Source organism: Corapipo altera, unplaced genomic scaffold (genome assembly GCF_003945725.1).
Source record: "Corapipo altera isolate COAL_440 unplaced genomic scaffold, ASM394572v1 2b, whole genome shotgun sequence".
Taxonomy (NCBI): Eukaryota; Metazoa; Chordata; class Aves; order Passeriformes; family Pipridae; genus Corapipo; species Corapipo altera.
The window spans coordinates 319,446-337,432 of NW_020884874.1; the positions used below are offsets into that span (position 1 = coordinate 319,446).

The window sequence follows — 17,987 nt, forward strand, 5'->3', positions numbered from 1 at the left end:
AAGGTGTTCAGAGGCTGCAAAGAAAGAATGTATGCTCTGTAACCATAACTCATGCAAATACTAATAAGAAATGTGAATGGCTAATGACATGAGAATAAATATTAGCATCTTTTACATTGTTGAATTCTGATTCAGTAGCATAGGCAAACAAGTTTTTAACAATTCTGACATTTGACATGGTTATTTTAGTAGCTTAAAAACTGTTTCTGAAGTAATTTGATATGCTGTATCATAGAAGCTACTAGATTTCTTCCTTTCCTTGATACTTGTCCATTTATAATAATTTGTCTCTTTATCAATAAACACTTTCAGTTAAAAGTACATAAAAACAACTGTAGACTGAAGGCTTTTGCTGCTGTCCAAAAATACAACTGCAGTACAAGATTTCTTTGTTCTGCCTTGCTGAATTCATACACCAGAGGAACTAGGATATGCACTGCAAATCCCTACTGTAATATACTTATTTGTATTCATTTTAGATTAAGATTTTTCACTCAAAAAAAGAAAATCTATCTGTAACACTAAGTGTCCAACTGATTATTTCTAAAAGAAAAAAATCTCCTATTTGTACAATTTAATTTAATAATTAACAAATGTTAAGAAAAGAAGCACTCCTAGCTAGAGTTAAAGAAATAAAGTAGGTGTCTCAATATAAAGTGACATAATGGAAAATTTTCAGGCACCAGAGTGAAACACATAACCCTTTGGTTGGTACTTTAAGCAATATGTGGAAGAAAATGGTACCTTCAGAACAAAAGCTCCAAAGGTGATGTTTGTGAGAAAACACCTTCTAAAACTGTATGGGAACAGTCTCTGGAACAAGGACAGTAAAAGAAAAAGAGGCCACTTGGATCCAGAATCGGGGAAACCACTGCTCCACATAGGCACTTCCTAAAGCAGGAAGATGACTTTTTCCAGACCACTGCTAAATCACTTTGATAATTTAAGGTACTGACTGGCTAAACGGTGTTTAATTTGCAATTTAATAGAGACTGGATTATTTCTGTGATAATCATGCAGCAATTATACCTATCTAATTATCAAGTGTCATCAGTCTCTCCCAGTTACACCCCAAGAAATAGCTTATTTTCCTACTTGACTAAATTAACTGGTAATAACAAGTTCCTCAGTACGTAGGAAAGAGGAAGTACATCAAATCTCTAGATTACACAAAAAGCAGACAAAAATGGAGTTACAAGAAAGTGGGGGATTGAAAATGAAGGTAATTATGTTTAATTTAGAGACACTAACAGGGAAATTCTAAAGTTAAAAGCCGATCAGAATAACGAATGAAAGTAATGACAGTGTATTTAAATGTCAGAAAAGTTTGAAATAATTTAAGAATCTTGGAAACATTAAAATTGTGGGGCAAGAGCCCTCTGGCTGTATTTGATGTACTTACAAAATAAGAAACAGCAGCTGTCTAGAGTTACTCCTTATGTAAATCTTAGCCATGACACAAATAAATATCTAATACGAGTCAGTTCAGTGCTGTTCTTTAAACCTCTGCGTAATTATTTGACAATATACAATTGTACAGATTTTTAAATAAATGTTAAGAGTTCTGCCAAGACTCTTTCAGTTGTTACCTCAAACTTTAATACATATTGAAATAAAGATTATATGATACTCTTATTTCCTACACCACACTAATTCATGGTTGTATCCCTAAAAAGAACACATAATACTGACACTGTGAATTTTTATTACCTTCAAAAACTTCAGGTGCCATCCAAGCAGCACTTCCTTTATTGTTGGTCATGTGTGTTTGAATATCACAGGCTGTACCAAAGTCACAGATTTTTAGAACTGTCCCCCCAGCTACCAGGAGCAAACTGTCAAAGAAAAAAAAAGATATTAAAATTGTGCGATGAAATAGTCTGGCAATAAACCACTGCTTTTTTTTTTTTTTTATCCCAACAACTATTGTTGTAATACAGTTGAATGTCTGAGGCTTTCATTCTCAGTGCTTTAGTTTTATAATCTGGGAAATCAGTAAGGTCACTTGTTTCTAATGTGAACATATTAAATATTTTAAAATACTCCAATATATATTGTAATTTATTCCTATATGTTAGATTTTAATTAAGTATCTTTAGCCATAGTAAATCACTAAGCATATATTGACAAAATTAGTCCTTCAGATTCCAGAGGCTGAAAAGCTAGTGCTGTAACAATTTTAGCAAAAGAAGAATGGTCAAGACACCCGCTAATATCTGTCAACATAGATATTTATTTAAATGAAAGCACTGAAGTTACATGTTAACAGCTCTCTAGATCAAAACTGGGGATACAAGAAAGAACTAAAGATTTAAAGTGTGGCTTTATATTAGGATTTTACCAGGTAATAACTGCAGGCTACTATAAAAAAGGGATGATTCTGCTCATACTCAAATATCTGTTTCTACCTAATCTGTACAGCCAGATCTGAAGCTGTAAAGTGAGTCAGATAACAAGCAGTGGATAGAAAACTACTAAATTTTGTTTCAGTGGAAAGTGATGGGAGTTTCTGGCAGGGGTAGCACGGCAGAAGGAGGGGATAAAAGAGGATGGCCATGTGGGGAAAGAGTTCTAATATAATAAATATGACATTAGAACCAATCAACCAAACAACCCCACCACAATGTTCTCTTATTGAACAACAAAACCATTTCAAAACTGGAGGATTTTAAGTTCCTCTGATTAGAAGCCTTATTTCTAACAAAATCCTCTTCCATGATGCAGGGCAGGAGCAGGACATTTTTCCAGTTTGACAGAATGTAACTGAATACAGTTCATTTTCTGTATCATACACCATCATTCTGTAACAGAAGTTTCAAATGCACAGCTTTCATTTGGAATACAGTACACCCAAACGTATCAATTAAAGGTTCTTTTCAAATGCAATAAATAATTAAAAATTATTTTAAATTCCAATTGTAAGAAAATATAAAATATGAACCTACTTTGGTGGTTTCAGGTCTCTGTGAATTAGAGCCTTTGGTTTCATGCTGTGGAGATATGCCACTCCTTGGGAACACTGTAAACACCAACTCATGGCATGTGCAGCAGTATAATGAGGCAGAGGTTCAGCACCATGTAGCACTGCAAAACAAAGGCACAAACTAAAAAGAACTTTATTGCATATTACAACACATACGATGGAGTTAACAAAATACCAGTTAGAAAGCTCTATGGAATTTAAGTAATTATCAACACCTCATTACTGCAACTGAAAATATCCTTCTGGAGACTTTTAAAATAAATGACAAAATATTTTCTGCTTTTTAGTATGCTTTCCATAATTTTTAATGTCAAAATTCAGTATGAAAGGTGTCGCTTGTTCTCAGCTATCCTTGGCAAAGTCTATGTTAAACAAATGGTCAGGGAATTTACAAATCTTTTCAGATGTTCCACTGGAAAACCTTACATTGCTTGTATAAAATATAAGAAACTGATACCAAGAACAAACCAGTGGACTGAAAAGTGGTTTTAAAAAACACAATCCTTTCTCCTTAAAATTATTTGAAAAATTTCAAAGAACCAGAAAATGGTTGGAAGGGACCTCCAGAGGTCCACCAAGCAGGGTCAAGCAGGCCACCTCCAGCTGGTTGCCCAGGACTTTGGCAAGGTGGCTTCCAAGTATCTCCAAGGATGGAGACATACGTATGAAACAGCTTTCTAGTTTGCCCTAATACTAGTGCTTTAGGTCCAGCAAGACACTATGTTGAAGTGATACTCACCATTGTATAGAGAACCTCCTTCAGCATACTCCATAACAAGACACACCTTTGCAGGGAAGGGAACAAAAAACAGGGATGTGTTAAATGTAGGGGCAGAAAACAGCTTCTGTAAACTGAAAGGAAAGGTCTTTGAGAGCAACTGCAAAGCCTCTGTACCTAAACTAATGGAAAATATATCTATGAAGTAAAAGGTCAGTTTGAAGCGTACATGTTTACGTGTAAGAAACAGAAATTAGTTTTATACTTAGTTCCCACTGTAAGTTACAAAAGAAGAAAATGACCTCCCCCTGCCTCAGTCTTAAAAAGCAAATCCTGTCTTCAAACTGCAATTCAGTTGTTCTTACTTTTTTCCTTTAGCAATTTACCAAAAAAAAAAATCAAATACCACACCAAAATAATTTTACTAGTACTTCAAAAAAAAAGGGATGCAGCATTATTTTAAACAATTAGATAGCCCCTAAAAGAATTAGCTAAGGATATATCAGTCCAGTCATAGTACTTGCTTTCCTGCTTTGAGAATCTGTGGGACTGTCTGCAGTTGTGGCAAATCCTGAAAATTGTATATATGAGAACACGAACTGATTTACAAGCTACAATTGCATGTTGCTAATGTATTTGCTTTTTGTATTGCTAATTTGCAATTAGTAAGACTGTAAATATGAATGTAACTACATATGTAATACACCAGATGCCATTCTGACAAACTGAGGTATAATCTGTGCTTAGAAATGGCTTTGGGGTTTCCTTAAAAGAACTTATTTTTCATAGCAGTGGAAAGAAAAAAACCTAAAACCTGAAAACATCAAGCAACCTACATATCTGTACATTTCCTTATTATGGTCAAAACATTAAAAATATATATAAAATATACATTTTTAGTATGAAGTACATGTTTTGTGCATTGATGCTTGCATATGCTAAGCTAGTCACTTGCTGTTATACTGACAAAGCTATAACTTACTGGGTTTAGACAGGCTCCATATAACTTGACAATGTTGGGATGGTTCACTCGTGACAGCTGTCGAAGCTGCAATACAAATCACACAATTTCAAACCATGGGGAAAAAAGGCTAATGCTTTATTTTCACAGCTACAATTAATACACCACACCAGCAAGTACAGTTTTATATGTCTGCATAACTCCAGACATCGATTTTAAAAATTACAAGACTGATGTCCCTCTTTGCATTTTAATTTATGTAATTAGGTTTGAGTCTAACTGAACTGTATTTTAAAAGAAATTTTTAAGAAGTTAAATTTAAAGAAAATATTTTGATAGGTTGTAGTAAAATCACTCAAGCCACAAGCACTCTGCAACTAAGACCTCTGTAGGTTTGATGCTCTTCCTGGAGCCTGCAATTTTGGAATCCCAGTTGTCTGACTACATAAAAAAATCAGAATCATTTTGGCTTTATTCACAATAAAGAATATTACTGTTCAAAAAAACCCCAAGCCCACAACCCTAGAAATTAAGCCAAATAGTTTAATATTAAAGCGACATAGTTCCAAGAACCTAGTCCTGCTTGTACTGACAATTACACTATCTTGCACTAAGTATTTTTTTTCCCAGTACGTAACAGAAGAGAAGGAAACAAGAAATTTTTTTCCCTTTACACAGACTTCTGAAGTAGTTTATGCTGTTCACTGCCTATGGAACAAATGCTACTTTTTCTGTACACTTTAGAAGATCTAAAAAATCAGAACAGAAAACAACTGATGCTTGCACTATGTAGGGTTTCCAGAATACCAATAATTATTTAAGCATTTTTAGGATTATCTAATCAGATCTCTTTAGAACACAAAAAAATGCTAAGAGACCAATCAGGTTTACTGAGTATTAAATTCGACTCAGATTAATAACCTTAAAAACTTACCATGGTAATAAACAAAATATAAATATTTACACAGAGGCCTATAACAAACATGCTTCTTTCAACCCTTCAGTGTGTTACATTTTAGTACATTTAGTTCCAAATTTAAAGAGATTTAATTTTAACATATTTTGCATATCTTGAATATACTAAATGATAACTGAATAAATATTAAGTAACATGTCACAATATATCCCATTTAAATTACACGGCGAACTTTTGATTCTAATAAATGTTATGTATCTTGGGAAGTTTATCATTATATCTGAACTACTCAAGGTATTTCTGAAGAAGTAGACATGAATGAAAACAGTGACTGCCTTTAACTGAGTTACAGGTAGCAACTTATGTAAAAAAAAATAATGAAATTATTAGAACTGCTGATAAAACTCAGAAACAGTTTCAAGTATGGACCTGATTGTATTGAAGAACCTATGCTGTAGCCCCTGAAGTGTTAATCAGCTCCAAGACTTTGGTGGGTATTTCAGCTGCACCCTGATTCCAGACTGGGACAGAACCTAGGAACTGGCATTTCCCCAATTGTGTGCCCTTCTCTCTCTCCTCGGCTTCCAGCTTTTTATGGGAAGCAAAGTAAAGAAGCTGCAATGTTCTCTCACAGGTCTCCTGTTCTGCAAGACAAGAGGTCCAGGCCTGAACTGCGTACTACAGGTTGCATTTATCTTTTAATAGACTTTAGTACTTTAAATAGCTTTTAGTACACTAAATGCACCCATGAATTTAAGAAAACAAGCTCTACCAAACCCGGTATTTCCATCAAACTTACTGTACCTCTACAATGAAGGCTTTTCTTTCAGATTCACTTTCTATTTGTTTAATGGCTACATCTTTAGCTCGCCATTTTGCCTTGCAGACCACACCAAAGGCTCCTCTTCCAACAACCTAGAACAAAATATGAAACATGAGTTAAAACCTGAAATGGTTTGCTGCGCGGGACTTCGCAAATAGAAAAGAAATTTAACTTTAAAAACTGAAGACACACAGGCTCAAGTTGTGCCAGTGATTGAATACTATGGCATCAAAGCATAACTGGTGCTTAGCTAAGCTTCCTCCAAAGATCATTTACAGAAGAACTGGAAAACACACAATTTACAAAAAATTGCAAACAAAACAATTTATTATTAACATTCAGTACCAGTATTTCAGAAAAATATGATCTCCATTATTTCAAACAGGATTTGCTCAGAAGAAAATTAGAGGAATGACAGAAAATTTATTTATTTAGATTTGACCAGTGAAGTTATATCTATTTGCTGCATTCCTTTATTCTTGTTAGGAATAGGAATGTAAAATTCTGAATTTCAAATGCATACATAAACAACGCATACATACACAGGGCTATGATGAAGTCGGGATGAGGTGTTCAATGTGCTCAAAGTTATGCTTTCATTTTCCCCAGAGATGACTCAATAGTGTGAGAGCAGTAAATTCTCCTGCAAGTCCTCCAAAGAAACACAGTGTCTGTATAAACTAAGCTTTCTCTATTTCTGCTGCTTTCTAGTTTATCTGAAATTAACCTTGCCCAAAAATATAAAAAAAACCAGACAAGAGTCATAACTCTTCATTGTAACTTCACAGAAGCAGTAGTAGCAGCTTCTGCATAACATGTTATTCAAGAAACCTTTAACCTTTGCTGTGAAGGAGCTCCAACGCCACCATTGTTTAGAGCAGTTCTTTGAAACCAAGCATAGAAACGAGAGCAAGATAGAGAGAAGTGTCCTTTTTTCTGTGATGTCACTTTCAGTAGCTGCTGAGTTACAAACGACGGTAAACTTAACTTTTACTTCCTTTAATCGTGTTCTTCAGGAGAAAAATGGCAACACACAGAAAAAAAACACACACGTGAGATGTCAACTTGAAATGAGAGCATCACCAAAACAGCGACTCTAACTGCTAAGGGAAAGCACAGACAAGCAAGTTGTTACAAAAGAAAGGTGGTGAGAAGGAGAAAATGTAAGGCACACAAAGGCACAGAAGCAGCTAAGGAAAAGAAGCTCCTCCAAATCTAAAAAATTCAAGGCAGGCCATATGAGAAGGAGGGGAGGGGAGGAGAGACAAAGGGCTAAGTCAGCTGGTCTTGGATTCCTATTTGGCCTTCGCAACCTTTCTTCACTGTTGGTTTTAACAGCACTCTGTGCTTGTGTTCCTAGTCCTTGATTGCAAGTAATATCATATGTATCCTAAGGAACAAAGCAGATGCTTCTAATGAAACAAACATGTTTCTGAGAGGTGAATGGGAAGGGATGGGAAAGGAAGGGAAACAGGGAGAGGGTGAAGTACAGGCATTTACAAATATGATTATCATAGCACTTTATTATGGCAGAATTTAACTTTACTGTCTTCCTTAAACGGGCAAAGCACAAACAAGAATATTATTTTCAATGGAAAAACACACTGCCTAAAATTACAAAGCTCTTGACTAGAAAGTCATAGTTATTTATAATTTTACCCAATAAAAACCGGGAAATATTCTTGATGGGGGGGGTATTAAAAATGTACACAATAGAGATGCAACATATTTAGAGGATCTACAAAATGTTCAAACATAATATTGCATCCACATTATAAACACTACACCGATTCTTATGGGTTCACTGGTAAATTCACTTTTTCTTAACAGGATGGTTTCTTTAAAGAAAAGCGTGATTTGTAGGAGATTAGTGAATAACCACATATTCCCAATGCTGAAACAATGCAAACTGCCTGCTGCCCATATACTTATCCTTTAAGGAAATTACGTTCAACCTTTCTTTTTTTTGAGATGCCCTTCAGTATAGCAGCAATTCAGATCATAAATTAAGAGTGCTGATAGAGAGAAGGTAACTCAGTAGCCAGGAATGTAAGAGCACCAGACTACTTGTCAAGGCTTCATATGAGAGCAAACTAACTACCGCTTACATAAACCGTGCTTGGGCTAAGTTCTTACTAAATGCTTTCCTAATAAATAAATAAATAGTGAAACTGATTTCCCTTGGGAATGGGGTGGAAAAGGCTGCAGGTGCATAACTCAAGACCTGATAAAATATCATGATGAACACAAGGAAGTCTGCAATCAAGGCCCCAATTTGAAGAGAGCAAAAATATAAATAATAATAAAAAGAAAAAAAAAATCAAGATCTTGCATTAAGAAAGATGAGAAAAGGGAAATTATGCTCAATCTTTTTGAAAGCTTACACATGGATATGAGAGATGGCTGCCCAGAAATGGTGTTCAATGGCATTTTCTTCTTCTGGTTTCCTTATTACACAAAATACTATTCTTCTGTTATACATTGGATTACATACTTAGCCTTCAAGGAGTTCCTGCCTTCTCACCTTTACCCTCCACAACAGTGGCTCATAGACTGAGTCTGCCACAAGATATTTGCAGGAGATAGACAGAACATGCCCCATTCTGTCCCATGTAAAAAAGGGACCTGTTGATTGTAACCTCCTCCCCTAGCTACAGGGCCTTGACTGTTCTCCTGATGTAACACACACCAACTATTTTCTTACAGTCCACAACTGAGCTCTGAAACACCAGGCCATGCGAATGATAGTTGAGCAGCCTACGAAAATAGTACATATAAACAAATTGGAAATAATGAGTCACTGGAAGACACACAAGTCCCAAACAGTCTCCCTTGGTATTTCCTTTTCCCTCTCAGACCACTTTTTGAATAAAACTGCCTAAATAAAATAAAATTTGAATAGAATTTCTTGGCAGTGGCGGGCCCCCCACCTTCTACTGGCACAAGAGAGTTGTGCATTACAACCTCTTTACCCACCTCACACAGTGTGTGACCAGATCTGTGGTAAAAGAAAAAATCTCATCAGTTGGTGTGTGTGCCATAAGTCTACACTTCACAGAAGTGTTGATTTGATGAGCACATAAAAGTCCATCGTGCAAGCACACGTAACTGAGCAGCCTGCTCACACCTGGGAAGTACCAGGGACAGTTAAGGAGAAGAGGGTGCCACAGAGCAGCTTGGGCAGGATGAAGCATACTGGCAGCAGTAACACAGTACATTATGAATGAATCCAAACTAGGTTACCCGAGTAATTGGAAAGAACTCTCCCCTCCATATAATATATAAGGAATTCTCCTAAGTGGGTACAATTGGCCTGTGAGACTTCTTTCAGAAGGTTCCTTTTCCCATACTCTCAATTTTCGACTACAACTCTGTAACATTTAATCCAGTGACAGAGACAAAAAAATGCTATTTGAAAACAGTACATATATATCAGTTAAAAGACTGGTCTTGGATACATATGATATAATTTAATGAAGCAGTTTAACTTTTTTTTTACTTAGCCTGAATCATTTACAACAGTTTGTGATTTATCAGGCTTATTATATACTACACATATTTTTATAAACTAAATATATTTATTTTTCACATGAATAACAAAAAAAAGCCCAACTATCTCTTGCATTTGATTTCATGTGGTTAAATTCAGTTCATAAGTCTATATAAATCCATGATTGCCAGTTTAATCCTGAGAATTGTTATAAGTATTTCCAGTTAATATACTAAAGAAATCATTACTTTTTAATGTTGATGTATTTTTTAATAACATTTCTACTAAATGAAGAAACTATCAACATCAAGTACATTGCCCAATGTCATGTTTTACACTGCACCATGAATGTCACAAAACGTGGGCTTTAGTTGAAAAGTGGAATAAATTCCAAGAATTGGATGCATTTTAAGAAGTCTCACTGATAACTGGAAAAAAATAATTAAAAAAAAATCAGTGTCTAGCACCAAGAGGAAGAGTTTACCAGGCAATCTAAATCTTAATTACATAACAGAAAGCTGTGAGAGACCATCAGGTATGTAAATTTTATGGTTGGTGAAAACAGGTTGATAAATGATTGTGCAGTCAAGGTTTCATAACAATTTATCAGTGACTTGGTGCCTGCTTAGGCAGAGGGTTGAACTTGAGAAGAGGACACGAATGCAGTGAGTATTTACCTAGGATACAGGGAAAACAGAAGAGCCAATCCTTCATTAAAACAGCTCAGCCTCTTGGACAGCATATGAAAGGAGTAACTGTCAGAAGCAGTGACAGATCTGATACAAATTGAAGCTTGCCATATGTGAAAGCCCAGTATATTTTTCCTAATTAATCTGGAAAAAGTACCTTACTCATAGTAAAAAACCTCTTTATAATCAACAGAATGCAGCTTGTGGTGGACTCCATTTACTTATCATTTTCTTCCCTTAAGTTTACACTGAACTTATTCTTTAAAGGAGTGAGTCTTAGATTTTGTCAGAACTGTTTAAACACCACGTAGTTTCCTTCAACACCGTGTGCTGGAACTAAGTAACTTAATAGCACAGGAGGGAGGCGCTGCCCGAACTTCAGTTTCTTCATGCTCATTCCTTCTTGTCCCCTGCTGTTGGTGCCACACCATATGTTTGGGCACCAGTGCATATTCGGAATTATATGAAGCACAGTTAATGGAATTATTGACACAACAAATCAATAAACAGCAGTTGATCTGTAGCACCGCGTATGTTTGGAAAATGATCTAAAAATAAACACATTCTTTTGGTAAAAGGTTTTGTCCCTCTAAATATCTTCTGGGAGAAAAAAGGAAAATATAGGGCAGATGACATGTTTAGAAATAGAACAAGAGTGCTTCTACTTTTCCCACAGAAGAGAACCAAGTTTGTTGAGAACCGCTGAGTACATGACACAAACACATTTTAAACTGGAAGAAATACTTAAAGAGCTTTAAAGATTGAAAAGTATATATATTCTTCTCCCTATTAAATTTATACCAGTAGAAAGTTATGTTTTCCTGTACGGCAAAGTGACATGGCGAAGTACAGTGCCACTTGCATGTTTTCCAGATAATGTATTTAGAGTCTTATTTAAAGAATATGAACCATACAAGAGCCCTGGAATAAGCATTACCTCTGTCTCTGTGTACAAATAGTATCAAATGCTGTACATAAACAAAGATACATGATACTGACTTCGAAGTATGTAGACTATACTGATTGCTAAGTTATGTAGACTAGAAATCATGCAGGAAATAGAGACTGAAGATATGTTAAGACCTTAAGGATGTATTTTGTCCTCAGGGATGTGACCAATAATTTCCCCTCCCCCAGTAAAACAACAAAAATGCATCTCTCTTTACTCAGATGCACCATAATCTCCTATCAAATGCCAAAACTTTGGAAGAATTAATTTCAATTCTGCATTAACTTCAGAGGTTTCTGAAAAACATAAAGATGCAAAGTTTTTGTCTCTGTCCACGAAGTTTCCATGTAAGGTAGCTTTGCATGATGGATACCTAGTGCTTTTCTTTCTAAAAAAAACTTGCGGGATATATAACACTGCAATAAAATATAATAGCTCCCTGGTTAGCAGATGTAGTATTCTTTGGAGAACTGACTTCATAATTTGCGGTATCTATGGAGTGACATATTTGTTCATGATTTTGGGAGGCAAGACAAGCAGTTAAAAAAACCCAACAACAGAAAGTCAACCTGCTTCCAAATAGACAGCAGGTTCTAAATTATCTTTAATATCTATGTTGCTTTCCTTACTGGTATATTTGCAAATGAAAGGCTTATGCAAACTGAACTTTTGGATCCCTAAAGCTGCAGACACTACGCAAGACAGAGTGGAAAAAAAAGAAATGTTCTACAATGCGTTGTAAAAACAGAATCACATTTTTAAATTCAGTTGCTTCTATTCTTTCTAAGAGAGCTCCAGCAGTACCAATACAGCATACCAATATTTTCAGTTTTTCACACATCTGCCCATATGATACAGGGAACATAGATTAAAAAAAAAAATACCAAAAGAAGCCATGAACAACAGCTCCTAAAAATATATGCCTACACTTTCTATCATTCATTCAACCAGCCTCAAATTCCAGCTTTTGTTCCTCTGACTGTGCTATGCTTTATTAAGTAGGTTGAAGCAAATCGGCCCCATGCCACAAATGACTGTGGCCAATACCCTGGCAGCACTTTTAGGAAGGAGTTCACATCTGCCAATTCTTACAACTATGTTCTTTGACTTATTAAGTTTATTTGTACTAATGTTGACCCAATTCTAAATGTTGCCTTCCCTTTCTTGGATTCACATAGCAATGAAAAAAACCCCAAATTCCCTCCACTTCCTCACCTCCAAAACCCCTGTTAAGCAACCCTACCAATTTTAAGTAAACTAAGTAATTTAGTTTAGATTTAGTTTCCAAGTTTCAACTTTTAAGTTACGCAAAACACTATAGGAAAAATATATCCCTTAATGATGTTTTAGCATGAATCAATTTGTTCTGTTACAGCAGCCCAGATAGCAGATTCTAGTTTTAGACATAAAATGTTGAGTACTCGGGGTGAAGGACTCCAATAGGAGTTGGGCTTGCTGAGCTGGCGCCATCTAAAATTACTGGTCTTTGAAAAACAAATAATCATTCTACAGTCAAGTCAAATACTGCTAGAATCCACTGGGTGCGATAAACAAGGGACATGTGAAACTTGCTCTGTTTTAGTTTTTTCCTTGGGGAAAGGCATTGGACAGGGAACTTCATTATTATCTCATAAATATGCATCTCACTTTCATCACTGAAATAGAAAAGCCTGTGAAGTTTCTTTCCCATGTGTTCTTTAAGAGGGTAAAATATAAGTTTATTTTACAGGACACAAACTGATTCATTCAAATATATCTGCTATATATCTGCATGTGTAGAAATAAATGTAAAGTCTCACATTAACAGTCTCACTAGCTTTTCAGCCATCCTCTAACTCACTGCACATTGAATTTCATTCACATGGAATTGGTGTTGCGTAACTTCAGGTATAAATTCACATCCCAGAATGAAGAGAATCTTCCACAAAACTAAATTTAAATATTGACTTGAATTAAATCAGGAATTTATTTAGAGTAAAATCAGAGAAAATATTGGTATGTTTTCACCATGTACTAATTTTTTGCCTTTGGTTTTAGGATACTCAACTTAGCACCTTGAAGTCTTATTTACTGAAAAAGGTTGAGAAACATGACTGACTTCAAATGAATTTTAAACTACCACCCTTGGCTCTTGAGCACCAATCCTTTTGTACTCATGCAATACCCAAGAATACTGTTCAGATCTCAAATTGCACCTGCAGTTCTTGTCCAAACCTCTTATAATTTTGTAGATCATTATTCTACAACTACCTGTCTATCTCACATTGGCCTTTTTAGCCACCAGCGTGCTTGTAGCAAATGTGGGTAGAGCCCTTCCCAAATCTTCGTTCGCAAAGCCCAGCCACGAACCATGATTCTACGACTGGACACGATCTCCCAGGACATAAAAACAATGGAGGTGGAAACAACTCCATGTTCAGCAGCAGCTTATGCATATCAGCTTTTCCTTGCAGTGTAATGGACATAATCAGTCACCACACCTCATGAACTTCTGAAAGTTAAGTGCTATAAAAGGGAGTAAAACCCAGTTGTCTCACTGTATTGCTCATTCTCTTGCCTCTGAATGGCTTTGCTCCATAATTGTAAGGAACACATGCAGTTCTCAGCACACTACTCAGTTAATGAAATTATTCAACTGTGTGAACGTGCCATAAATTGCATCTCCTTAGTTGCTGGGACCTTAAGCAGGTTTTCTAAAATAAACACTTACAAAGTTTAGCTTTCCATCTTTAAGAAAACATTACCGTAAATTCCCTTAGAATTAACCACTGTTGCCCTAGCATATTGTTGAAAATAAATATCAGTGTAGACTGCAATATACCAGCAGTATTCAAATGACAGTTTTCAAATAATTTACACTTCCACACTGTTCAAAAGTAACTTGCAACTGCACAAATATAGCAATGGTTTTCAACCTGGCTAAATCAGCCAGTGGCTGGGCAGAACCACAGCATACACGACCAGACATGTACCTTTGGCTGTGCGATGCAAGGTATACACAACATCATGTGATGAAGTCGACATTTTGGTCATGTATGGCACTGTTATCCAGTGACATAATGGAGGAAGGGCTGTGGAATTTTCAGGAAAGACTAGCAGGGAGCAGGTTGCCAGAACAATTCAAAACCAAAGTCTGTTGCTTAGATGTGGAAGCTCCTCTGGGAAGAAGAGACGAGTATTTAGGCTAGATTTAAACATGAAATTTTAAAATAAGGCTACTAGGCTTGTTATCGTTACCTTGATTTCAGTTATATTAAGTTTTATTTGTTCTGTTTCTAATGATTTGTCTATCTAATACCTAAAAACTTGTGAGGACATTCCCACAGTCAAAAACTTGCATGGTAAAATAGGGAACATTTCGGCTGAACACAATTATGTTGTTTTTACCCTTCTTGTTTTGAAGATGCTCCTTCTGTGCCATATCAATTTTTATTTTACTCCAACTCATTCATAATTGTCTCTACATTTTACTTCATTTTAAGAACTTGAAAAAACAAAAAGGCAGCCTGAAGCTGGAGACACATTTAACAGGGGGGAAGTAACACAGACTACACGTGCATGGTAGCTAATGCAAAATATGGGATATTTTTTTATATTATCCAGTAGAGTTCAGGCAAAACTGAATGAAAGTGCACTTACAGATCTCACATTTATTAGCAAGGACTCAGGGCCTGCAAGTATTCCAGAACTTCAATATCTATTAATAAACCAGTGGCAGAGTGGGACTGCTATCTGCTGACAAGACAGACTCGATAATACAACAGCAAAGCTATGATTATAAAAGCATTTGAGTTTCCAGTGTAGATCTCTTGACACTCCATTTTGAAACACCTGAAGTTTGCCAAGCATAAATCTGACCATTTTGAGTCACTACAGCCATTTAAAAATCCTTGAAAACTTCCGAGCCTGAAGTGAGAGCACAGAAAATCCTCAGAAAGGATGTATGTTTTGTTACGACTGCAAAGTTGACTACTTCCACTGAAACTGCACCTTGAGTAAGAGGTGAACACCCACACCTGAGAAAAGCAAGGTCTAAGTATGGTCTCCAATTCATCTGTTTTACAGTAAAGTAGGTCTTATTTCTTCCTCTGTGCAACGACATTTAGACTGTGTTCGGCACAAGGAATCTCCATTGCCTGTAAGAACTTCTGGTAGGACAGGTACACTGAATGTAACTTAAAATGCTATGCCAGCTGTCATCAGATTGTTCACAGAGACAACACATTATCAGAGTTCTCCTGCTTATGCCACAAGTTTTGTCATCTCCAACAGAGATACTGCTTTGAGAATATTGCAACAATCACATTAAAGAAATTCTTACTTAGGCATCATATGTACATACATTTTTGTGCATACAGTCCTGTCTCTGCAGGTTCTAGGCATGTGTGTGGGATGCAGACAAGCTCCCAACGCCAAACCTTAGCCACACACTGTGCAAGTCCACACTTCCTATATGTAAACCAGCAGTATAATCCTTGTTAACAACCTTCCCAAGGGTGCTGTGAGGAGTAACGATTCATATAGTTCTTTACTAATTCCAAGTGCCATGTCTAAGATAGCAGATGTGCTGCTCACCTCTGTGAGCCATCCCTGGGCAACGTTTTATGATGGACAAATTCTTACCCCCTGAAATTTTTTTCTTTGGGTGAGAAAAGCCATTTCTCCCAAAACATGTGATTTGATCACTGTCTATCAGTAAGTGTTGCAAAAAGGTTGGCAAAAATACAAAACAGTTAAATGCATAAAGGGAAGCGGAACAATTAAGACTTAAAGAGACAAAAGCCTTTATGATAAGGGATAAAGGCAATCTTTTGGAAAATATTGTATTCTGAGAACTTCCAGTGCCTACTATGGTGAAAGCCAAAATTACCATAAAACACTAATACAGCTGAAAGTGCCCTGCTGTTCTATGGAAACATCATAAATTTTATGTTCTGTGAACTCTCCCCATGTAAGCCCAGTATGATAATTATGAACAAACCAGGATCTAGCAAGCTGCTTTAAAAATGTGAGACACAGGTCGTCATACCTCTAACAGCTACTACACAAAAACTAAACTCACTTCCACATAAACTTGTTTAGAATATGAGGGCAATTATTACTGAAAGGGAAAGATGTTAATCTACAAATAAAAGCACAGAGACTGTTTCAGCAGTCTTGGATGCCTGTTAGGTCCAGACTCTACAAGCTGACCTCACCAAATTCATTATGGGTCTACATGAGGCGACTTCATTCTTGCAGAAAACTTAGCAGGGGAGGAAGGAAAAAAAAATCAATACCAGCAATATTTTTGTGTGATTTTGAGAGTTAAACAAATGTTGTAGTATACATACATACTACTGAGCCCTTTAGTAAAGCATGCAAACTATTCCAGATCACACACATCCTAATTTCACAGGAAACCCAGACAGATGACAGGTACATCTGAAATTCTGTACTTTATCCATCCCATTTAAGCCTCAAAGAATTTAAGGCAACATTTTCACTGTGAAATTTTCTACAGAAGAAAAACTTGCTTTCAACTATGTTATACATTAAGCGAATGTCACTTCCCGGGTCACATAGCCAGGTCAGAAATGAAATGTTACATATTCACGAGTGCAACATCATTAGCCTGCGTTAAGAAAAAAAAACCTGTTCATCCTTACAGCTTATAGAGATGTAAATTTAGGAAACCATTAACAGTGGTATGATGATTATATTTGCAATGGTGGCAGAAGGCAAAAGCAGGGGCATACAGAAATAGAGATCCGAAAGAAACATCAGAATTAACAGTTCCCTCCTGTGACAACGCTTGACAACAGTGTTTGCCACCCAAACTAAAGTGGGTGGCAAAACGGACGGCGAAATTTTAAGTCCCGAATAAATCTACCTCGCTTAAATAAAACCCCACAGTAAAACTCCAGAGCTGGCAGAAGTAAGTTGGCACGTCCACTCCCAGCCAGACCGCCTTTGTTCGCCGGTGCCAGCCGCTGCAGCATCCAGGGGAGCACAGAACCCCGGCCAGGTACACGGGGGGAGTCCCAGGAAGCACCTGGGGAGCCCCCGCGACCCCTCCCGCGGCTGTGGGACGGCGCCGAGCAGGGGAACACCGGGGGCGCTCGGAGGGGCCAGGCTGGCCGCGCCCGGAGAGCGAGGGGTGTGCGAGGGGCGGCGGGGCCCTCACTCACCTCTTCCACCTCGATCTCTTTGTAGTCGATTTCTTCGAAGTTGAGGACCGGGGGGGTTTCAATCATTTCAGCGGAGGCGGCAGCGGACATGCCTCCTCTTTCACCGCGGGGAGGAGAGGCCCGGGCCGGGCCTACGCGAGGATCTGGCACCGGGCAGCCGAGGGCCGGGGCTACGCGGGGCGCGGCGGCGGCTCCGGGCGCAGGTCGGGGCGGGCCTGGCCGAGGCGCCGCCGGGGCCGCATCCGCGTTGGCCGCGGGGCTCAGTGGCGGCAGGCAGAGGCCCCGGCG

General features: G+C 37.3%; 1 protein-coding gene and 1 long non-coding RNA gene across 5 annotated transcripts in view; one reads left to right on the forward strand and one right to left on the reverse strand.

The window, feature by feature from the left end:
- Positions 1-17,981, reverse strand: part of MAP3K7 (mitogen-activated protein kinase kinase kinase 7) — a 46,611-nt gene extending 28,630 nt beyond the window's left edge. For 3 of the 4 annotated variants that reach the window (XM_027634227.1, XM_027634226.1, XM_027634225.1), the window contains exons 1-6: positions 17,700-17,981; positions 6,383-6,493; positions 4,684-4,749; positions 3,723-3,768; positions 2,946-3,084; positions 1,711-1,835 (exon numbers count right to left, since the gene is read on the reverse strand). In XM_027634227.1, the coding sequence (XP_027490028.1) occupies positions 1,711-1,835; positions 2,946-3,084; positions 3,723-3,768; positions 4,684-4,749; positions 6,383-6,493; positions 17,700-17,789 (577 nt within the window). In that variant the 5' untranslated portion in view covers positions 17,790-17,981. The remainder of the gene's footprint in view (positions 1-1,710; positions 1,836-2,945; positions 3,085-3,722; positions 3,769-4,683; positions 4,750-6,382; positions 6,494-17,699) is intronic. The other variant, XM_027634224.1, reaches the window with a different exon arrangement.
- Positions 17,425-17,987, forward strand: part of LOC113942994 — a 121,921-nt gene continuing 121,358 nt past the window's right edge. Inside the window, exon 1 of the long non-coding RNA XR_003526143.1 lies at positions 17,425-17,536. This is a non-coding gene — a long non-coding RNA (uncharacterized LOC113942994). The remainder of the gene's footprint in view (positions 17,537-17,987) is intronic.